Source organism: Hemicordylus capensis, chromosome 5, assembly GCF_027244095.1.
Source record: "Hemicordylus capensis ecotype Gifberg chromosome 5, rHemCap1.1.pri, whole genome shotgun sequence".
Classification (NCBI taxonomy): domain Eukaryota; kingdom Metazoa; phylum Chordata; class Lepidosauria; order Squamata; family Cordylidae; genus Hemicordylus; species Hemicordylus capensis.
This window is the reverse complement of record NC_069661.1, coordinates 183,466,913-183,486,918: the sequence shown is the minus strand read 5'-3', so window position 1 is coordinate 183,486,918 and position 20,006 is coordinate 183,466,913. Positions and strand designations below refer to the sequence as shown.

At 40.5% G+C, this 20,006-nt stretch overlaps 1 protein-coding gene across 7 annotated transcripts in view; it reads right to left on the bottom strand.

Moving 5' to 3' along the window:
* Positions 1-20,006, bottom strand: part of SLC16A7 (solute carrier family 16 member 7) — a 156,708-nt gene that overhangs the window by 13,219 nt on the left and 123,483 nt on the right. For 6 of the 7 annotated variants that reach the window (XM_053254289.1, XM_053254290.1, XM_053254293.1 and 3 more), the window contains 2 exons: positions 7,291-7,434; positions 2,966-3,778 (listed from right to left, as the gene is read on the bottom strand). In XM_053254289.1, the coding sequence (XP_053110264.1) occupies positions 2,966-3,778; positions 7,291-7,434 (957 nt within the window). Of the gene's footprint in view, positions 1-1,074; positions 2,077-2,965; positions 3,779-7,290; positions 7,435-20,006 lie in introns of those variants that run through there. The other variant, XM_053254295.1, reaches the window with a different exon arrangement.

Genomic DNA, 20,006 nt, shown 5'->3' with positions numbered 1-20,006 from the left:
ACCACAATAAACTGTAGCTGCGGATGATGGGAGTTGTAGTTCAGCAACATCTGGAGTAACACAGGTTGGGAATTCCTGCTATAAACCATATGCTGTCTGCTTGAAATGAATGCTGCAAGAGCTACACCACAAATCCATGGCAACACAGAAATAGGCTTGGCTTCTGATTGGTGTGAGCAGATTTAGGCTCCTATAGTAATGCTTTCTCACTCCCTTCTGCCCACTGCAAACCCCCCAAACCTCCCCAAAGCCATTTGTGATGTTGACATTTATTTAAAAATATAAAATACAAAATTGGGTGAAGGTCCTTGTGTGAGCAGTGACCCATTTTTGTTAATTTTGCTCTCTCACTGCATACTTCCATGCCACATTTCATGCCATTCCAGAGGGCTGCCCAACCCACAGCAGTAGATCTGAAGGGTCTACAGTGGGGAGCAAGACAGCTTCATTCAATTTGTGAATGTTAGGATCCTAGCAAAAGTTTGATTGCGTCAACACAAGAGCCTTTTGGCTAAGTGGTGGTGTAAAATATATTTAGAAGGAATAGGGAATTATATATTTAAAAATTTATACCCCGCCTTTCTCGGCAGATTCCAGTGGCTAACAAAAAGGAAAAGAACACAATAATAACAGCATAACAACATAAAAGCAAATTGAAAAACAGAGTAGGGAAACTCATGGGATATTGGGGAAGGCCAGTTTTAGAAACTGGGAAGGTACATGCTGAAGATCAAATGGCAAGGAGTTCCAAAGAGAAAGGCCTACCATTGAGAAAGCTTGGATGAGACAGAGTCTGCAAGAAGCAAGTGAGGAAAGGGGAGAAGCAGAAGGGCTACAATTTGTCAGAAGTAGTTTTGGAACCTTAAGCTGCAATCCTAGACACCCTTATTAGGGAGTAAATCCTATCGGACACACAATAACTTACTTCAGAGTGCTGTAAATCTACGCAGGATTGCACTGTTAATCATGTTTGAGGGGTGATCAAATTGGGAAGTAGGTTTACTCCACTAGGTGGCACACTGAGAACTTGAGTTACCCATTCCTAAGCTCAAAAGTCATTTTTTTCCATGGCAGTTAAAAATATTTATTGAATTCAACCACATTTGAATGCAGTGTTTTGTTCAGTGATTTACTTCCCAAAATTTAAATGTAAACTGGTGCAAATTCAACTTCCAGTTTTACAGAGATGAGTTCAATGTTAAGCTCGTAATGTACATTAATGTCTATTCACATGACGATGACTGAAGTTAAAATATACAAGAACCTCTGATGCAGTGTTTTACATTCCTCTTGCCCCTTATATCCACAGACAGAAATTCTAGAAAGCATTTATTACATTACTGTTTAGGTACAAGTTTATACAACAAAAGGAATTCTAACCAGGCAAAGCTTTCCCCTCTTTCAAAAAGGTTCTCCCAGAATCACTTAGATATTCTTTTCAAGCACAGTCATTATCAATCCCTCAATATGACACCATATGCAACGTTTATGAAAGTTTATACAATGATAGTTACAGACTAAATCAGGGACTCCCAACCTTGAGTCCCCAGATGCTGTTGGGCTACAACTCCCATTATACCAAGAAATTAAGATTTACTATAAATCTCTTTATAGTAAAGATATTACTTTACTATCAAGTAAAGCTGTATAGCTAGAGCTATAAAGATGACAGCATCTGAAGAATATCTCAGAAGGCAAATTTGGAAAATCTAAGACCTAAATAGGTAATGAAACCATACAGAGAGATTGACAGTGGAACCAGATAACACAACTTGGGGTGAAAACAGAATATTGTGAGATTGAAGCTGATCTTTCCTTGAGGATTACATCTAGTCTTTGGAAGTCAGGATAACTGTTCAGTGGAATTTCCATGATGTCTAAATAATGCTAAAAACTGCTTGTTGCATGTCCTCTCCACTCTTGCCAGTATCATGTAACCACTGACTGACCTATTTGTCACTGAATGTTCATAACATTCTCGCCATTCAGTTTGCATGTGTTGTCTTCACAGTGGAGCTTCCATGATAAAAGCAAAAAGTCAGTTTGCCTGAGATAATGTTGCCTAGGGTCTAGGAACTAGAGGGAAGCAGGAAAAGCAGCCATGAAAAGAGCGTCCAGAAAATAGGGCAGAATAAGCAGTGGTACAAGAAGTATAAATCTTAGGGGATGGTGGTTAGGAGCTGAGCAAGGATGAGTTGGTGGAAAGAGCAGAGCTTTTGGAAAAAGCAGAGCTATGTGGCCTGGGCCACACAAAGGCCGATTGGGCAGGTGTGGCAGCCTCCAAAATGGCCACTGGGCTGGAGGCGAAAGGCCCGAGCGGGCCAAAGCGCCGGCCGAATGGGCCGGTTTGGGAGGCAAGGAGGCTGGTAGGGGGAAGGGGAACCCCTGCAAACCCCTCATCACCACCTAGAGCAAGTCCCCCAGAGAGGGTAGGTTCTAATTTTTTTTTTTTAATGCAAAACTCCCCCATGCTAGACCAAACCAAACCGGGGGATGCAGGTTTGAGGAGGTGCTGGACCGAAATTGCCCAGTCTGATCTGGACTCGAACCGAACCAGGTCAGCCAGTTCTGTACACACCCCTAGAAGTGGGCAGTATAGGTTGTAGATTGAGAAGCATGGCCAATGGAAACTTGAATAGCAGAGGCAGGAAGACTGAAGGTCATGAAAAAAGTTGAGATTTACTACTACTACTTTAAAAATGTATTTATTTACTTTTAAATTAGTTTTTTAAAAACCCACAGTCTTTACATAGGTCAGGAACAACTATCTGGTACTGCCTGGAAAGAAGTATATAAACAAGAAAACTTTAGGAACTGAATAAATGGGGATGTAGTCTAGGAAATCAAGGAATGGATCCAGATGAAATGGGCATGACACATTTGTCTAGGTGAATTTTTGGTTTCAAGTATAAATAATTCAAAGATAATACAAATGGATAATCACAGTCAACAACAACATACTTACCTCCCAAAGGAGGGCCTAAAAGAACAGGGCAGCATTCCACGATTGTGACGAGTCCTACAGCACTGGAAAATCTTGCAGCACCAACAAGGTCCATCAACGTCTCAAAAAGAACACTGCTGACCATTCCAAATGCAAGTCCAAAAAGTACTGCGTACACAACCAGGCCTGTATAGTCATCAGCCAGTGGGCACATGATGTGGCATATCCCATTGTACAAGACAGCAAAACTAAAGAAATATTGGATTTTGGGCCGGATCAATTTTGAGTTTGCAATAAGACCCATTGATGGCCTAGCAAACATATCTACAAAAGCCAGAATGGAGAGCAAAAAAGCAGCTGAGTATTCATCAATTCCTTTGCGCTTGGCGTAAGGAGCTAAGAATACAATTGGGGCAAAGAAACCAAGAAACATGATAACGTTTCCAGACAAATAAATCAAAAACCCTCTGTGTTTGAAGAGGGATAAATCTAAGTATTTATTGATGGTTTGCCAAACAGATTTCTTGTCATTCTTGTGCAAGGCAGAGTCTCCTTTAAGCTTCTCCACATCTTTTTTTACTGGTGGGGCTAGTCTTGGTCCAACCGGTCTCATGAGGGACCCGGCCACGCAGCAGTTCAAGAGGAGCCCTCCCAAAATGAGAAAGCTTCCCTTCCAGCCAAAAGCATTAAAAAGAAACTGATTAAGAGGTGCAAGAGTACTTAGAAAGACTGGACTTCCAGCCATGGCAAGTCCATTGGCAATAGGGCGCTTCTTATAAAAATACTTGCCAATCATTGTCAAGGCAGGCTGCAAGTTGAAAGCCAAGCCTAAACCTAAAGAACAGAAAAGAGAGAAAGGCATTACTGCATTTAATACACTGAGACTCTCCCAATCAAACAAAATTCTCACACAGCCTCCCCAATCCTGCAACAAAACTAAAATGCCATCTTGTAATTTCCAAGAAAGACACAAAGCCATAGGAACTGGCAAATAAATGTAAACGTTAATTGCTTTAATGTCACAGATATGCCATGCCACACTAAATTTCTGTCATTTCCCTTTACTATGGTGCAATAACGCAAAAGCTCTAGTAATGTTTGATCCATGTTACAGACAACAGAGTGACAGAAGAACAATGATATCAAGACCTTGAGCACACTGTTCCTGTATTTTACTAAGCTATAATCCAATTTACTCTTGGTTCATTTCACAGAAGTTATTAAATGTCACCTTCTCTAGAAAAACCAGCAGATTTTAGAAGTATAAATCCGCTGCCAGTAGCTTTATCCTTTACTTAGGTTTGAATAGGTACACATAAGGCTTAAAATGCTTATTATGCATGGACCATTACACAGAAATGCTGCCCTAACACACATCACTATGGAGTCCTGAGATTTCTTGTGCAATACAGGTATTTTAGACTTCTTGGTTTGTGCAGAAATAAGGATCTCTGTATGCAAAACAAAAAAGGACATAAGGGGAACCAAAAATCTCATCTTATCTTACATTTGAATATCAAAATAGATGTGATGTCAGAGTTCTGGAACTCCTGACTTCTTTTTGTTTTTCAAAAAGCACCTGCGGGTGGGGAAGATTTGGATCAAGTTTTGTGCCTAAGTTTCCATTTCTTTGGCGAGTAGAAACATTTGAGTGGAGTTGCTTTGGACTGGGGTCACAGCAAGGGGGCAAAGGTTTACCTCTTTCCCCACCAGTCTGCCCCATCATATTTCCCTGGTTTGCTTTATGAAAAATAAAAACATACCCAATCACAGAACTTCTATGTCATGTCTAAACTGGGTAAGTTACACTGTACTGATTTTCAGTAGAAAACAGAAAGGAGCATACCCTAAATGTTTTTCTGAGGCAGAGTTCTTTTGCTCTGTGAGTCCCAGGCTACCCATTTTCATTCTGTGTCAGAGAACTAAATTCTATTTATCACACATGATGACTTCAATATCTACGAAGTGTGTATGTGTGTCTGTTTGTGTAGTAAGACAATGAGGTGGTTCTCACGAGCAGCCTAGCCTGGGCTAGGCTGCTCATGTGGAGTGCCAGGATCCACATGCATTCCCACCCATCTTAACCCAAGCCTGGCTCTTAGCCGAGGTTAAGGGAGCAAATGCTCCCTTAACATGGCTGCTGGGATTGTGTGTCTCCATGCAGCCCAAGGAGACATAGAGACAGGGGAATCCCTCAAGGCACTGCGCTTGTTGCACGGTGCCTTGTGGGATATCTAGAGGCTGGAAAACAAGTCCAGGCCTCTGTTGATCCAGCTGCGCGGGTTGCGTGGGAGTGTCGCTTGCGTGCTGAAGAAACGGAAGTTTATTGGTGGAATGTAGGCTGAACTCTGACTTCCCACCTTCGCGGTCATGTGAATTGTCCCAATAGACAATGAACTGGTCCAGATAATACATCCAAGCTGACTCCACCCATTTGTGATTAGGGACATGAACAAGCATCTCCTGCGCCTCTTGGCATACCATTCCCATTCTCCTGTTCGAATGGGGGATGGTTTCGTTTGCCTGAATCACTCCCTTACATGCAATCTAAATGCTATATTAATCCAAACTGCCCCCTCACATACAATGCTGATTTTCACAATGATGGATAGCCTAATTCCTAGCCTAATTCAGGAGCTGCGCATGCTCCTGATTTCTGCTCAAGTGTGAGTTACAAACAACAAGAAGTGATTGATTACAAGACCTGTGCTTGGTCAGAGGGTTCTGTCCTACCCAGAAACTGTACCCAGCTGTTTAATGAGGTAGGAAGAAAAGCCCTCTGACCAAGAACGAGTCTCTCAGATGATCACTTCCTCTCTCCCCAACCTTGTCTCTAACTTACATGCAAGCAGAAAATGAGAGTGCACTCAGCTCCTGGACTAAGGCAGGAAGGGTCTCCTATCTTATTCATCATCATGAGAAGCAGCCTTATGTGTGAGGGGACCATTTGGATTTGCCTCCATGTAACAAGAAATGTTACATGTGCTCTAGAACATAGGAAGCTGCCTTCTAAGGAGTCAGACCATTGGTTCATCTAGTGCAGTATTGTCTACACAGACTGGCATCGGCTTCTCCAAGGTTACCAGCAGGAGTTTCTCTCAGCCCTATTTGGAGATGCCCAGGAGGGCTTGAAACCTTCTGCATGCAAGCATGCAGATGCTCCTCCCAGAATGGCCCCATCCCCAAGGGGAATATCTTACAGTGTTCACATGTAGTCTCCCATTCAAATACAAATCAGGATGGAGACTGCTTAGCAAAGGGACAATTCATGCTTGCTATCACAAGACTACTTCTCCTCCTTTTACTGAAGAAGGAATGCTAATCTCATATCATCCAAACTGATCCACAGCTGATGTGCCCATGCAAATGATCAATAGACGCTGAAGTCATAATGTGTGAATGAGCCTTCAAAATACAATTGTGTGGATGTGCCTTGTTAACAGGCTGCTTCAAGGTTCTGCTGGTACGCTGTTGCACAGATTGCTCTCTGTAGGCTGTATGAATATAGATCCAAAACAAGACTCTTAACTTTAAAAGAGTTCAATGGAATGAGATGCTATTTACAGGGCTTTTGCAGTTGTTATGATTTAAAATATGATGCTCAGGATCCAAGACATCATTAACTGTAACTGAGGTCAGTTCAGGTACTTTGGAAATGTTGCATTTAGAGCTGGCTCCTATAGTATAGTGTTCTTTCAGAAAAACTCTATTACAAGTCACTTTACGAATAAACTCTTTACAATGCAAGGGGCAACAGGGGCTCTGGAATGCAATCAGGATTTGCATTCCTTCCTTGTATATTAGTTCTCTGTAAATACATCTGTAGTATGGTTTGATTAAAGGCTAAAGTAAAGTGTGCCGTCGAATCAGTGTCGACTCCTTGTGACCACAGAGCCCTGTGGTTGTCTTTGGTAGAATATAGGATGGGTTTACCATTGCCTGCTCCTGCGCAGTATGAGATGATGCCTTTCAGCATCTTCCTATATTGCTGCAACCCCATATAGGTCTGGGAAACATACCAGAGGGGATTCGAATCGGCAACTTCTGGCTTGCTAAGCAAGTCATTTCCCCACTGCTCCATTAAGTGGCTATTTGATTAAATGCCAAGGGAACTTTATAGCACCAATTACTACAATAAATGCTGTCATGAGTTAATCAGTTATTGTGCTGAAATTGAATTCTTGTGCAGTATAGTAAGTATTAGGCAAAAACCATAAACCACAAGTTGAATAATCAAATAATCAGGTGCAAACTAGCTTGCTGTGTCTTTAAATAACCTAAGATGCAACTTAAAAGAACAGCAGAAGGAAGTCGAAAGGGAATACCTTGTTCAATTATTCACTTACCTCCAATAACACCTATGCATATGTAAAGCTCCAGGATGCTATTGCAGAAAGAAGATGCAACCATTCCAAATGAAGACAGTACCCCTCCAGCTATCATGACTGGCCTGCTACCATACTTGTTCACCAAAACACTGCTTATGGGGCCTGAAGATAGAGAGGGGGGGAAAAGGCAAGCTTAGTTTCTGGAAGTGTGAAGACATTAGGAGATGACAAAATTCAGTGACAGAGAATACTTCACAATGAGCCCAGGGGGAAAAAAACACCAACACATGCAAAATCAGTATGCATGAAGACATTTTACAATGAGTTGGACTGGTTTCATTCCTCACAGAGGTGAACAGGAAAGGTCCAATTATGCATACACTGTAGGGGTTTGTGATTATTTAGCAAAGCACCAAGGAAGCTACCACTCCAGTTACAGGGTACAGAGTTTAGTTGTTGCAGCTATTTAAGTAACACACATGGAGACCACTGTAGAGTCTAAACTACATTGATTTATTGGTGAAGTACATTTGAGATAGGAAAGACCGATCCTATCTATCAGTTACATAATGAATAGGTAGGGAAAGTGAGAGATGTTTCCATCTTCTCTCTAGGAGGACAGAAAGAGCACTGACTTACTACATGAAGTAACTGACAAGTCAAAACAGGGGTCATAGAACAGAGGAAAGCAGGGACAGGTAAAGGAAACCCTCACTACCTACCTCTACCCCCAATGCCCCTAGTGGTCATTAGGATAGTTGGTGCAAAAAGTTGATACACTGGAACTCCATCTCCAATATGCACAACATGGTTTAAAAACATGGTCTAAAAAAGACTATGAAGAGCATCCAGACTAGTCTTGCAGTAGCTTAAATGTTGTTGAGGATGTAGGACATAGCACATGGTTGTTGTTTGAAGAAATTCATGTCTATGGCAGGCTAGTTCTTGTGCTAATGCAACGTATTGCAATTGTCAGTTTCTTACACAAGTTCGTACATATGCAAATGAGGAACTCATTTCACTGCTACTCCTCCTCCTACTTTTAAACTTCTCAAAGCAGTTTACACAGAATAAGAATATGACATTTCCTGTCCCCCAAAAGGCTCACAGTCTAAAAAGAAAGACAAGAGCAGCAGCCACTAAAGGAGTGCAGTACTGCGGTTGAATAGGAACAGTTTCTTCCCCCCTGCTAAATATAAAGGAATCACTACTTTGTACAATATGCATTTGAATGATTGATCTCCTGCACAACTTCATGGAGCACAGTAACTGTACAAAGGCCTTCTGTGTGCATAGGCGTAACTATAGGGCGCAGGGGGGCCACGTGCCCCGGGCGCCACTTGGCAGGGGGCGCCAAAAAGTGCCCCCGCCGATTTGCCGGAAATTTTAAAAAAATTATTTATTTATTTATTTATTTATTTGCAGAGCAGTCCCCCGGTCCCGGCGCCCCCCCATTGGCATTGCTCATCCAGCACTGGGCGCCGCGGCGTCTTCGTAGTCCAAGTCTCTGACTCTCACTCCCCGGCGCGCCCCGCTGCCCCGCCACCAGTCGCGCATGCGTCGAGAGGAGGACACGCACCAGAGCGAACTTCCTGAACAACTCCCTCTTCTGAACAACTTCCTGAACGCCCGAACCAGTTCCCCTTTTTGCTCATTCAAGTCCTTCCTCCCCTATAATCTAACCACGTTTTAACTGAAAAGGTTCAGGGAGGGGGAGATGGGGGGATGTGGAACCTTGGGTTCCACTTAGGAAAAACCTAAGTATGTAGTGCATTTTGAAATTTATGGTAATTTTTGTAATTTTTTAAATTTTTAAAATAAAAGTTTTCTGAAACATGTGTGTCAGTCAGATGTATGTTGGGGGGGTGGCGGGGGGATGCGGCGGGGGGGGCGCAATTTCAGTGCTTGCCCCGGGCGCCGTTTTCCCTAGTTACGCCTCTGTCTGTGTGCATCACAGTGGATGTGTGAAGGCATCTGTAGTATAGAGAGGCCTTCTTCAGCCAAGGTTGATGAAGAAACCAAGGTTGCTGAAGAAATATAGGCTGCAAATGATGCAGTCAATAATGATAAGTTTTTAAAAACTGTATGCTTTAATAACATGGAATATTTATTTTTCTATCTGCAGTTGTAAACTGCATTCTGAAGTCTGGGGCTTTGATTTTATGAAGTATTTCAAGTTGGAGATAGTTACTGGAAAAGGAAACTGATGGAAAAACCATAGCACACACATAAACAAATCACATGTGGATTTCAGAATCATATCACAAGAAGATTATTCACTGGCTGACGAAGAAGATTATCAGCTATCTTGAAGTGCATTAGAAATTAACTGAATTTGTTCATATTTAAATATGCTTTTTTAAAGCTTTATTCAGTATATTGTCACAATAAGGAATAAATTCTGCAATATAACTGCATTTGCATTTCTGAAGCTGAATGAGATTGCTTTTAAGGCCCCTTTTAAGACCTACCTGTTTTGTCAGTGTTTGCCCTTTAATTTTTTTCTTATTGTTATTGGTATTGTTGTTGTTCACCACCTAGAGTCTTTTGAGGAGGTGGTGTGTGTGTGTGTATATAGATATAGATATAGATAGATATATATGACTGATTAATTAATTAATTAATTCTGCTGGCCAATGGCTGTAATAAAACACACACACACACACACACACACACACACACACACACACACACACACACACACACATATATATACACACAAATAAATAAATCATAGTACTATCCTGATGAGAGAAGACATTTTATGCATATACAACATACATACAACAAATATTTATATTCTGCTTTTCAACAAAAGCAGTTTGCATAGAATAAATAAATAAATAAATAAATAAATAAATAAATAAATAAATAAATAAATAAAATGGCTCCCTGTAGCCAAAAGGCTCACAATCTAAAAAAGGAACAATATGGACACCAGCAACAGACACTGGAGAGATGCTGTGTTAGGGATGGATAGGGACAGTTGTCCCCCCCCCCCAAATAAATAAAGAGAATCATCACTTTAATAAGATTCCTCTTTGCTCAGTTAGAAGGCTTGTATAAAGAGGGCCTGTGTTATGCTGGGGCCTTATACTAATACATGCCCTACTAATACAGGCCCTGTATTACGTTAAGACAGTAGTGTAAAACTCCCAAACTGTGAAAATATGTGACCCTAAATCAAGCTTTCTATAAAGGGAGGTTTAGTTTTTGGACTTATTTCAGTATCTAAATATATGGCAGATTTCTGTCAACATAAAACAATTGTAATTAGCTTGAATTACATAGGTTGTAATGCTGTACAACTAGAATGCTGTTGCATCAGACTGAAATGCTGTCAAACACATTTAGGAAGCACCCGCTACCTAACTATATTATTCCAGGACCCAACCAGAGGTATCAGTCACTGGTTTGTAAGCACTAAGTTATCATAGTTTTAAATAATAATAAAAAAAGAAATAAAAGAAACTAAACCAGGCTAACATTTAGAGCTAGCACTAAAAACTAGGCTTTTTGCAATAAAGTGAAATGTCAAGCGCTGCATTTGGTTTTACTGAAAATCTATCTGTATATTGTCCAGAGTAAAAGTTTTCAATTAAAAGTGGAAACAAGAAAAATATAAAGGAGCACACTTTGCATTTTTAGTACAAGAAGTTGAATTAAAGGCACTGATTGCCATGATGCTCAGTCTCCTGCTGCCAGGAAGGATCTGACAGGGAGGGTTGTGCTTGAACCATGGCTTGAAGCGCAGTTCGAGCACTTTCAGGGAAATCAGAAAGGGAACATGTGCAGGCATTATTTGTGTGGTCGGCTCTACTGCGAGGGGTGGTATGCAATTTCAAAGGCAGCTCTGACTGTGTAGGGACAGGGTTGCTGCAGAATACCTTTCCTACTTTCAGGCAGCAATGCAGCACTGGAAACAATGGAAGGAGTGCTGTGCTGCTGCCCAGGAGCAGTTTCAAGTCATTCTGCAGCAGTCTGTTGCTACACCACACCATCAGGGCTGCCTTTGAAGTTGTGTGTGCAGCAGCCTTGCAGGTCCTTACCATTGGCAGGCGACTGTATGTCCTGTTAGCTACCATATTTTAAAAGAATAATAGCTTAGAATCCAATTTGACCATCCCTTTATTCCCAACCTTTTTTGTATGATGAGGATGCATAATTTTTAGCCTAATTACTAGCACAGCACTTCTCCCTAGAATGCTGCATTAATGAGGAATCAAAGGCATGTCTCATAACAACTTTCGCAGAGTATGTGTCAAAACATTTCCAGTGTCAAGAGTTTAGAAATACAGCTCAATTACTGGGTTGCTGATGCTTTCTGACTCTCATTGTCAAGGAATGCTTAGTGAAAATGTCTTCAGCAGTTTTGCTTGTAGTGTAACTACACATGTTGAGATTCAGGGAGACCCAAGGACATCACATGAAAAGGGTAAATAACTCAAACAAATGGAATGTTTGGAATGAGAAAGCCATCAGAACTCCAGGTAGGAGACACACAGCAGACAGTCAACTAAGAGGAGGGGGGTGACGTTAGCCGTGTGTCTGCCTAAAGAAACAACAGTTTGGGACAGAGACAGGCTCAGAGTAAAAGAGGGTGAAGGCACATTGGGTGCAAGCGCTCTCTCTCTGGAGTACTGATTGCCTCCAATTATGTGTATTCATTTTGTTTTATTTAAAATATATTTCACCTTTTCAACAAGCTCAAGGTGGCTTATAACAGTTAAGAAAAAAGTCAGATAATTTAAAAACAATGCAGTGCAATAGCTATAAGCACACCATAAAATCATCCTACAAGTATTTGCAGAGAAGCCATTCTTAAATATCAAACTGCACATAAGAGATGGAGAGGGGATAAAGAGAGATTAAAAGCAACTTTTAATAGGTAGTTCTGAAGACGACAACAGAAGCCAGGCATGGAGGAGGAAGATGAATCTCTTGCGGAAGAGAATTCCATAATGTGGACATTGTCATGAGAAGTTTCTACCTCTGTTCCTATATGGTTGTAAATAAAACTAATAATGCAATAGGGTTGTGCACGGAATAGGATTTGCATTCTGTTCTGAGCTCGGAGAAGAACACAAATTCCCAGAATGTTCCATCAGAACCACTGGGCAAGCCGGTTGTTCCCACGGAATGAGCTCAGGACGTTTAGAGTGTTTCGAGCTCCATTTTGGAGGTGTGTTTTCCCCTTACTGATTTGTTTTGGCACTGGTTTCTGATTGACTTGCAATCTCCTTGCTTCTTGGTTGGCTTGTTATACAAATGCTTGCACTGGCTATCCTGACAGGGGCAGGATGGTTCCTGCCTTCTCCTGAGTTCTCCGTGGGCCAGCTGAGTAAAGTCATGTGCATGATCTTTCCATCTATTCCATTCATACCTCTCACTAGATTTTCATTTATTGTATTCAGGTTGATAGGGATAATATTTGATGAGGAAAAGACAGCTGTTAATGATGTTAATTATCACATATGTTAAGAAGATAAGAAGACAGAAAGAGAGGAATTAACCACAAGATTTTAATATGTTGATTACAATTAATCTTTATCCCCGTGATTATAATTGTATCAAAATTAAGGGCTCATGTCAGGTGAGTTACTGAACCAGTCCCAAGGAAATAGGATTCAGACATGAATGAACGAATGAGTGAATAAATGAAATGAATGAAAGGTGAGGAAGAATTCTGAACATAAACTGCAAACAAAAAACTTTGTCCATATAAACAAAACAAAACAACCAACAACAACAAAACCCCCACACAATTTAGTGACAAGGTCTACTAATATATTAATAGCTGCACACATTTCAGGACTCCTGCTAGCAGAGATAAAAAAACAAAGCTGTCCATAGTAAAACAACTTTTGTGTTTCCTGTGGACTACAAGGGTTACGGAAGGGTTGCTTTTCTCAAGTCTGAAATAATACTTGTTTTGAGGAGAAATGCAGTGAACCTGCCTGCATACTCCATGACATTCACCAGCAGACTAGTGATATGTGAGGGATATTTTTCCCTTCTAATGGCTGCTTAGGTTAATGATACAGAGTTTGTGGGTGGCTTCCATGAAACTCCAAAGAAAACACTGCAGTACTATCCAAAACACATTTGTGTCCTAGCTAAGAAAATATTAGGACTGCTACTAAACCCAGAGGGGGCGGGAAAGATAAATTCTGATGACTGTAATAGTCAATTAGCAGTAACATGCCTTTATGCTAATTATAAGGCAATTAACTTGAGCATTCCTAAGCTCAAGTATAAATATACTGAAAATACTAGTCTATTTGTCAACTTGTCCTTCCTCTGAGGTTTTAGGGCAATATACAAGGGACCTCCGATTTTATCCTCACAATAATTCTGTGAGGTAGGTTAGAGCAAGAGCATGTGACTGGTCATCTAAGGAACAACACAACTGTGTGAAGACTTCAACTTGAGTCCAACGTACTAGCCATGTACTATACTGGCTTTCTTGAGACCTAGCCTATCATACACTACAGGTGATTAACGGATCATCCTCAGGTTGGACCTAGCCTCTACAAGAACTACCAAATGTATTCAAGATGTGGGAAGACGTTTGACCACATGAATATTCAAAGAGAATAAAAATTGAATGTTCCAATTTTACTAGAACAATTCTCTTTCTGAATTTTGTAAAATCCCAAGAGAAAAATCCTTGTTATGCCTGAGTGCATGCACTCCAAAACTCTAAAGTCATTACAGCTAGATGGCACCATGGAGCTAGATCACTTACGATAAGATCATTTTGTGTGCCAATCACATTTCTGGTCCTTTCACCACTGCCAGAAGAGTATTGTGACTCCCAAGAACACTGAAACTGGCCATCTCTGAATTAAACCAAAAAAATTGTATTTCATGGTGCTCTACATGCTGTGGAGTGTCACCCTGAGTAAACAATTACTCATGAGAACAAAATATTATTGAGGTTTTTTTTCTTCAGGAAATATTCAGGAATATTTAGTATTATCATTTATTTCATATTCTTCATCAGGCATATGTTGTTCAAGAAAATATTCTGGCAGGATATCCCCCCCCCCCTTAAAGCATGCTTTCTATGTCCATCTCTCTATATATTAAAAACAAAAACAAAATGTTTAAGACTTTAGTCACTTAGCAGTAAGGGAAGTTTCCCTTAGAAGTATAATATGTAATTGTAATACAATTTCTTTACACAATATTGAAACAAACTTCTGGCATTTAATTAAAACTCAATTACAGATTATTTTGCCCTCTAAAACAGAACACTTCTATTACACTTAGTGCTGATGAACCAACTTATATAATTTTAAGATATGCCTAGGCAGTGTTAGGATCATTCTGATCACAGATATAGATTTCTTAAACAGTTTAACTATGAGGACATGAAAAAGCAGTACACTTTCAAGTCTTCAGAAGCTCAAAGGATGAACTGCATTCCCTCCCTGTTTTACTACTTTCACACCTGCATTATATAGAGTTGATGGTAGTGGCTGATCAGTTTGAAGAACCCAGAAAAGAATAAAAGAAGATTTATTTGGCATAAAATCCATATCCTGCTGTGCTCTCAGGTAGAATAACATTTATCATTCCAAATATATTAGGTGCACTCCATTAATTTATAAGGGGGAAGAGAACCTAAAACACCAGGACATTTACATTCCTACACCAGTCCCATTAATCTCTCATGCTGAGATCAAATATGTTTTCTTGAGCCAGATCTCCTAGTAACACCTCCTAGGGATGACGAAATTATTGACCCATAAATGTATTTAAGCAATATGGCTTAATTTAAGCAATATTTAAGCAATATGCCACATGGTGGCAGATTCCTTGTCGGGGGCTGTACATACACACACACACACACACACACACACACACACACTTTTAAACCAAAGAATAATCCTTGGTTCAGGGTCACTCATGCCACTTGTCTGTGCCAAGGGCAAAGGAGACGAAGATATGAAGTGGCAGTCATTGGTACCCCTACTCTTTTTCCAACTAAAGGAATTGCCTTCTGGTCTCAGCATTGACTGCATTGTGTGTTGCAGGATGCATTGAGGATTTTAAAGAGATTGGTTAATCTGTGGTTGACATACATGCATATCAGTATTTAATTCAGGCAGCTAGTTTATTTTTCCAAAACAATGTATCTTCAGCCCCAAGTTGTCTGATTAAAATTATCTGGTTCTGCTGTGTATTCTGGGCCATTGCCAGTTTGACTGGCCTCTCAGCTAGGCACTGATCAACACTGCTCACTGTGATTTAGATTGTTTACACAATGATACTGAAAACTCAGAGTGCTTTTGAATGCTAAAAACAAACATTACCAGTCACCTGTGAGTTTTTTTCTACAGTTGGCTGTAGGTGCATTTGAAATGCCCAAAGGGGAGCATAAGAACATAGAAAGCTGCCATATAGTGAATCAGACCATAGGTCCATCTAGTTCAGTATTGTCGACACTGACTGGCAGCGGCTTCTCCAAGGTTGCAGGCAGGAATCTCTCTCAGCCCTATCTTGGAGAAGCCAGGGCGGAAACCTGGAACCTAGATGCTCTTCCCAGAGCAGCTCCACCCACTGAGGGGAATATCTTACAGTGCTCACACATCAAGTTTCCCATTCATATGCAACCAGGGTAGACCCTGCTTAGCTAAGGGGACAAGTCATGCTTGCTACCACAAGACCAGCTCTCCTCTCCTGTTAGTGTATTGTGTTTGAAGCATAACTTCAGAAGTTGCATAGGTATGCAGATGCAAATTCAGTTCTGTGCAACGTTTCTAGGCAAGTTCTCCTTTAGACATTACAATCACGCCAATTAATGTAATGAGAAAGTTGCGCAGACATTTTTACTTAATGTAAAAATGGTCACAGATTGTACTTGTTGCATTTTCTATAGTAGAATATAGTTACAAGTTTGAGTCTATCTACTCAAGATTGAATAGGACCAATAGTTTCCTACCTCACCATGTTGATTAAGTTAGCACAGCCAGTAAGAATGTGTAATTATTAATCACTGCTGCAGTGGACATAACTACTGCTCATCATTGCACTTAGGTTCTTAAGCTTTACATACAGATGGCCTCAGGTTCAATCCCCAGCCTCACTGGGTAAATCTAAAACCTTGGAGAGACTATGCCAGTCAGTGCAGAGAATACAGACCTACATGGACAATGGAACTCATATACATATATATGGCAGCTTCATATGGGCTACTGGGTATTACATAAGGCCTCCCAGTTCACTTCATGGTGGATCAGGGATTTAAACCCAGGATTCAAGTCCAGCTATATCCATCAGTTACAGTACACTGGCTCTGCTTTATAATTGCCAGAAATAGAATCTTCATGTAATATGTAAATTTAAAGTGTTATCTTCATAGCATTTGGGAAAGCACAGATTTGTTATTTAAGTGTTAAAACAAATCAGGGTGAACATTAAGAAACTCAGTGGCAAATGTAAGGTTCCTAGTGGAATTAATAAATGTTTCCTGTTCAGAAATAGGCTGATCCCCCCACGCCTTGCCTAGCATTTAACAGTGATTAATTCAGCTCCCTACGGGCCTGTGGGCTTCTCTGAATCTTTGCGTCATGCTGCCTTTCCTGCACTAAAAATGTTTTAGGTTTCACCTAAACATTATTGCAGGTGACCTGCACAGTGAAATGCTGCCACAAAAGATTACTCCTTCTGTCGATGAGATGCCACACCAGGAATGGCTAAACCCACCAGTTTCATCCAATAAAGTAATAAATCATACATTTTAAACCATAAACTAGGTGAAATATATGCATTTCTTTGCTTAATGAGAAATTTGAGGGACCTTGTCTGCTACTATTAAGATGCCCAAATAGAACATTTAGCGAACTTCCTGCTGACTCAAAGTTTTTGGAAATATTACCCATGAATCTCAGTGAGAGGCCCGATCCCGGCAGTTCTCAGGCCCGATCCTGGCAGTTCTCACATGCAGCCTAACCCAGGCTGGGTGTGCCTAGCTTGCATTAGGCTGTGCATGAGAACAGCCTCAATAACTGGTCTGAATACTTGCCTGAATTAAATCATGGCTTAGGAAAGCCCTGAACAATCCCACATTCCCAGTTAGACTGGCAACCATTTACACCAGTGTCACAAGTCAAGGTCCTATACGGGATCTTACCCAAAGATGATGGAAGGAGAAAACAAGGGATAAATGATACGGAGTTGAATTAATAGCTTTTAAATACTTGGCAGTCTATTCCTGAACAGGAAACATTTATTAATTCCAGCAGGTTTCTTAAGAGAACCCCAAATGGTGCAACTCTGCCAGCCCCTATACCAAGATCCATGGAACTGAGGATGGCATACCAACACCTCCATGGGGGGAAGAAGCCAATGCACTCACATAGTGAGGAAATACTCCATGACCTTAAACGCACCCACCCGCCACACACAGCTACCAACCACATTGTTCAGTGAACAACACAAAGAGAAGGAAGATAGAGGCCTTGGGAGAGAGAAGGCAAGAAACACAAAGGCTTTCTAGGGCAAGTCTCCCTGGAGGAGCAAGACTCATCCCAAAGAAAGGATGAGTTCTGCCTGGATCAAGCAAGAAGGGGAGCCTTGGCTGCATCCAGGCAGGGGTAAATGCTGGTTGAAGCTGCATGACCTATATGAAGTCAAAACCAGACATTTGACAGTTGTTGAAGCAGAGCAAACAAATTATATTTGGGTTCATCTGTCCATTAAGCAACATAATTTTATTTTAAACCACTAAATCCTGCCCACCTTCAGATATGAAAGTTTTGCCAGAAAAAGATTTTTTTTTAAACAGCAGTTCCTTAAATATTTAAAATTATCTACCTTTACCTTGGATGATGGCATGATGGCATATATGATGGCATATATATGGATTTTTAAATGGCTTTCATTGGTTTTAATATTTATTATTATTATTTAATTAATTTATATACCACCTGACTCCAAAGGCTCTAGGCGGTTCACAAAAATAAATACAATAGAAACAGAATAAAACCAACTGTTAAACAACAATTTAAAAATTTAAAACCTTCAGAGATTACAGTAATTAAAAAATTTAAACAGCAACTAAACTTTTAAAACATTCAAAGTTTACTAAAAGCCAGGCTAAAAAGTGGGTCTTAAGTCTGGTAAAGATGTGAAGCCACAAATGTCTATAGAGAGTGCATTCCACAGCCTAGGAGTGACTACAGAGAAGGCCCACTCCCAAGCTATGTACCTATTCGTTTGTGGGGAGTGCAACCCCATACAGAAGAGAAAGATCTATCATGTCTCTCAAAGTATGAGCCCTTACCATGAGTACTTCTGTCTTGCTTGGATTCAGCTTCAATTTATTATCCCTCATTTATTATCACCTCATATTTGGGTGTCATCAGCATATTGATATCACCCTACTACAAATCTCCTGCTGATATAGGATGGAGCCCTGAGGGACACCATAAAATAGCTCTTGTTTCAAAGAGCAATTATCTCCGAGAGACACCATCTGAAATCTACCAGAGAGACAGGAATGGTAGTACTGCATAGCAGTGCCACCTATTCCTAAACCTCTCAGACATTCCAGAACGATAACATGGTTAATAGTACTGAAAGCCACAGAAAGGTTCAAAAGAACTAACACAGTCACATTCCCTCTGTCCACTCCTTGGTAGAGATTATCCATCAGGCTGACCAAGGCTGTCTCCACCCCATAACCCGCTCTAAAGCCAGTTTGAAATGGATCTATATAATCAGTATCATCCATAACTGCCTGGGGTTGATCAGCCACCACCCTCTCAATTACCTTGCCCACCCAAGGGAGATTGCAGACTGACCTATAATTATGCATCACTGAGGGCTCTAGGGCAGGCTTCTTAAGCACAGGTCTCATAATTGCCTCCTCCAAACATGGAGGCATACTGCCATCCCTCAGTGAGGCATTTATGAGATCAACTAGGCCATTTTAATATGATTCTGTGGAATTTTATAGTATTACCTTTTGTAAACCACCTTGGGATAATTTTATGAAAGCTGGTATATAAATCTAACAATAAATAAAAACAAATAAATGAAATATTTAATTACTTGGATGCTGTAGTAACCAAGGCAGATAGCTCAATATGTGGAAAAATGGGAAACACAGGCTGCTATGACAGTGAAAGTGGCTCAGTGTTTCAGGACTGTGCTTTTTCCAAGTGCTTTATAAATGCTTTATAAATTAGCGAGCATTATACAGCAGTACTAATTATCTAAGGAGGAGAAAAGCCACAGGAGGTAAATGTTTGTTCTCATGCTATACCAGTAATCTTTGTCTGTTTCCAAGCACATTAAAATGGAAACAACTGTGAGTTCCTGGGCTTCTTTCATAACTGGATGACATCTAAAAGTTACCCTTTATTTTTCCTTATTGATAAAAATGACTTGAGGCAAAGCAATAGATTTAAAGCACCAGCACACAAGAGACCTAAAACGGAAGACAGCCAAAGCAAAAACAAAAACAAACAAGTCCACATAGGCCCAACCTCCAGAGTTAGGAACTAGTAAGAATAATAAAGGGTTAGTAATTCTCAAACTACTCATTGTAGCCATGAGTGACAATACTTTTGACAGAAATGGTTTCTGAAGATGTAAGATCGGTGGCTGACAGCCATACCAAGTTTACTAGAAGAAATCAATTGAAATTTAGTAGCCCTAAAGAGTAACTTCCAAGTAGTACTATTGAGTCACTTAGTCTGGATGTTTACTAAATTTCCATT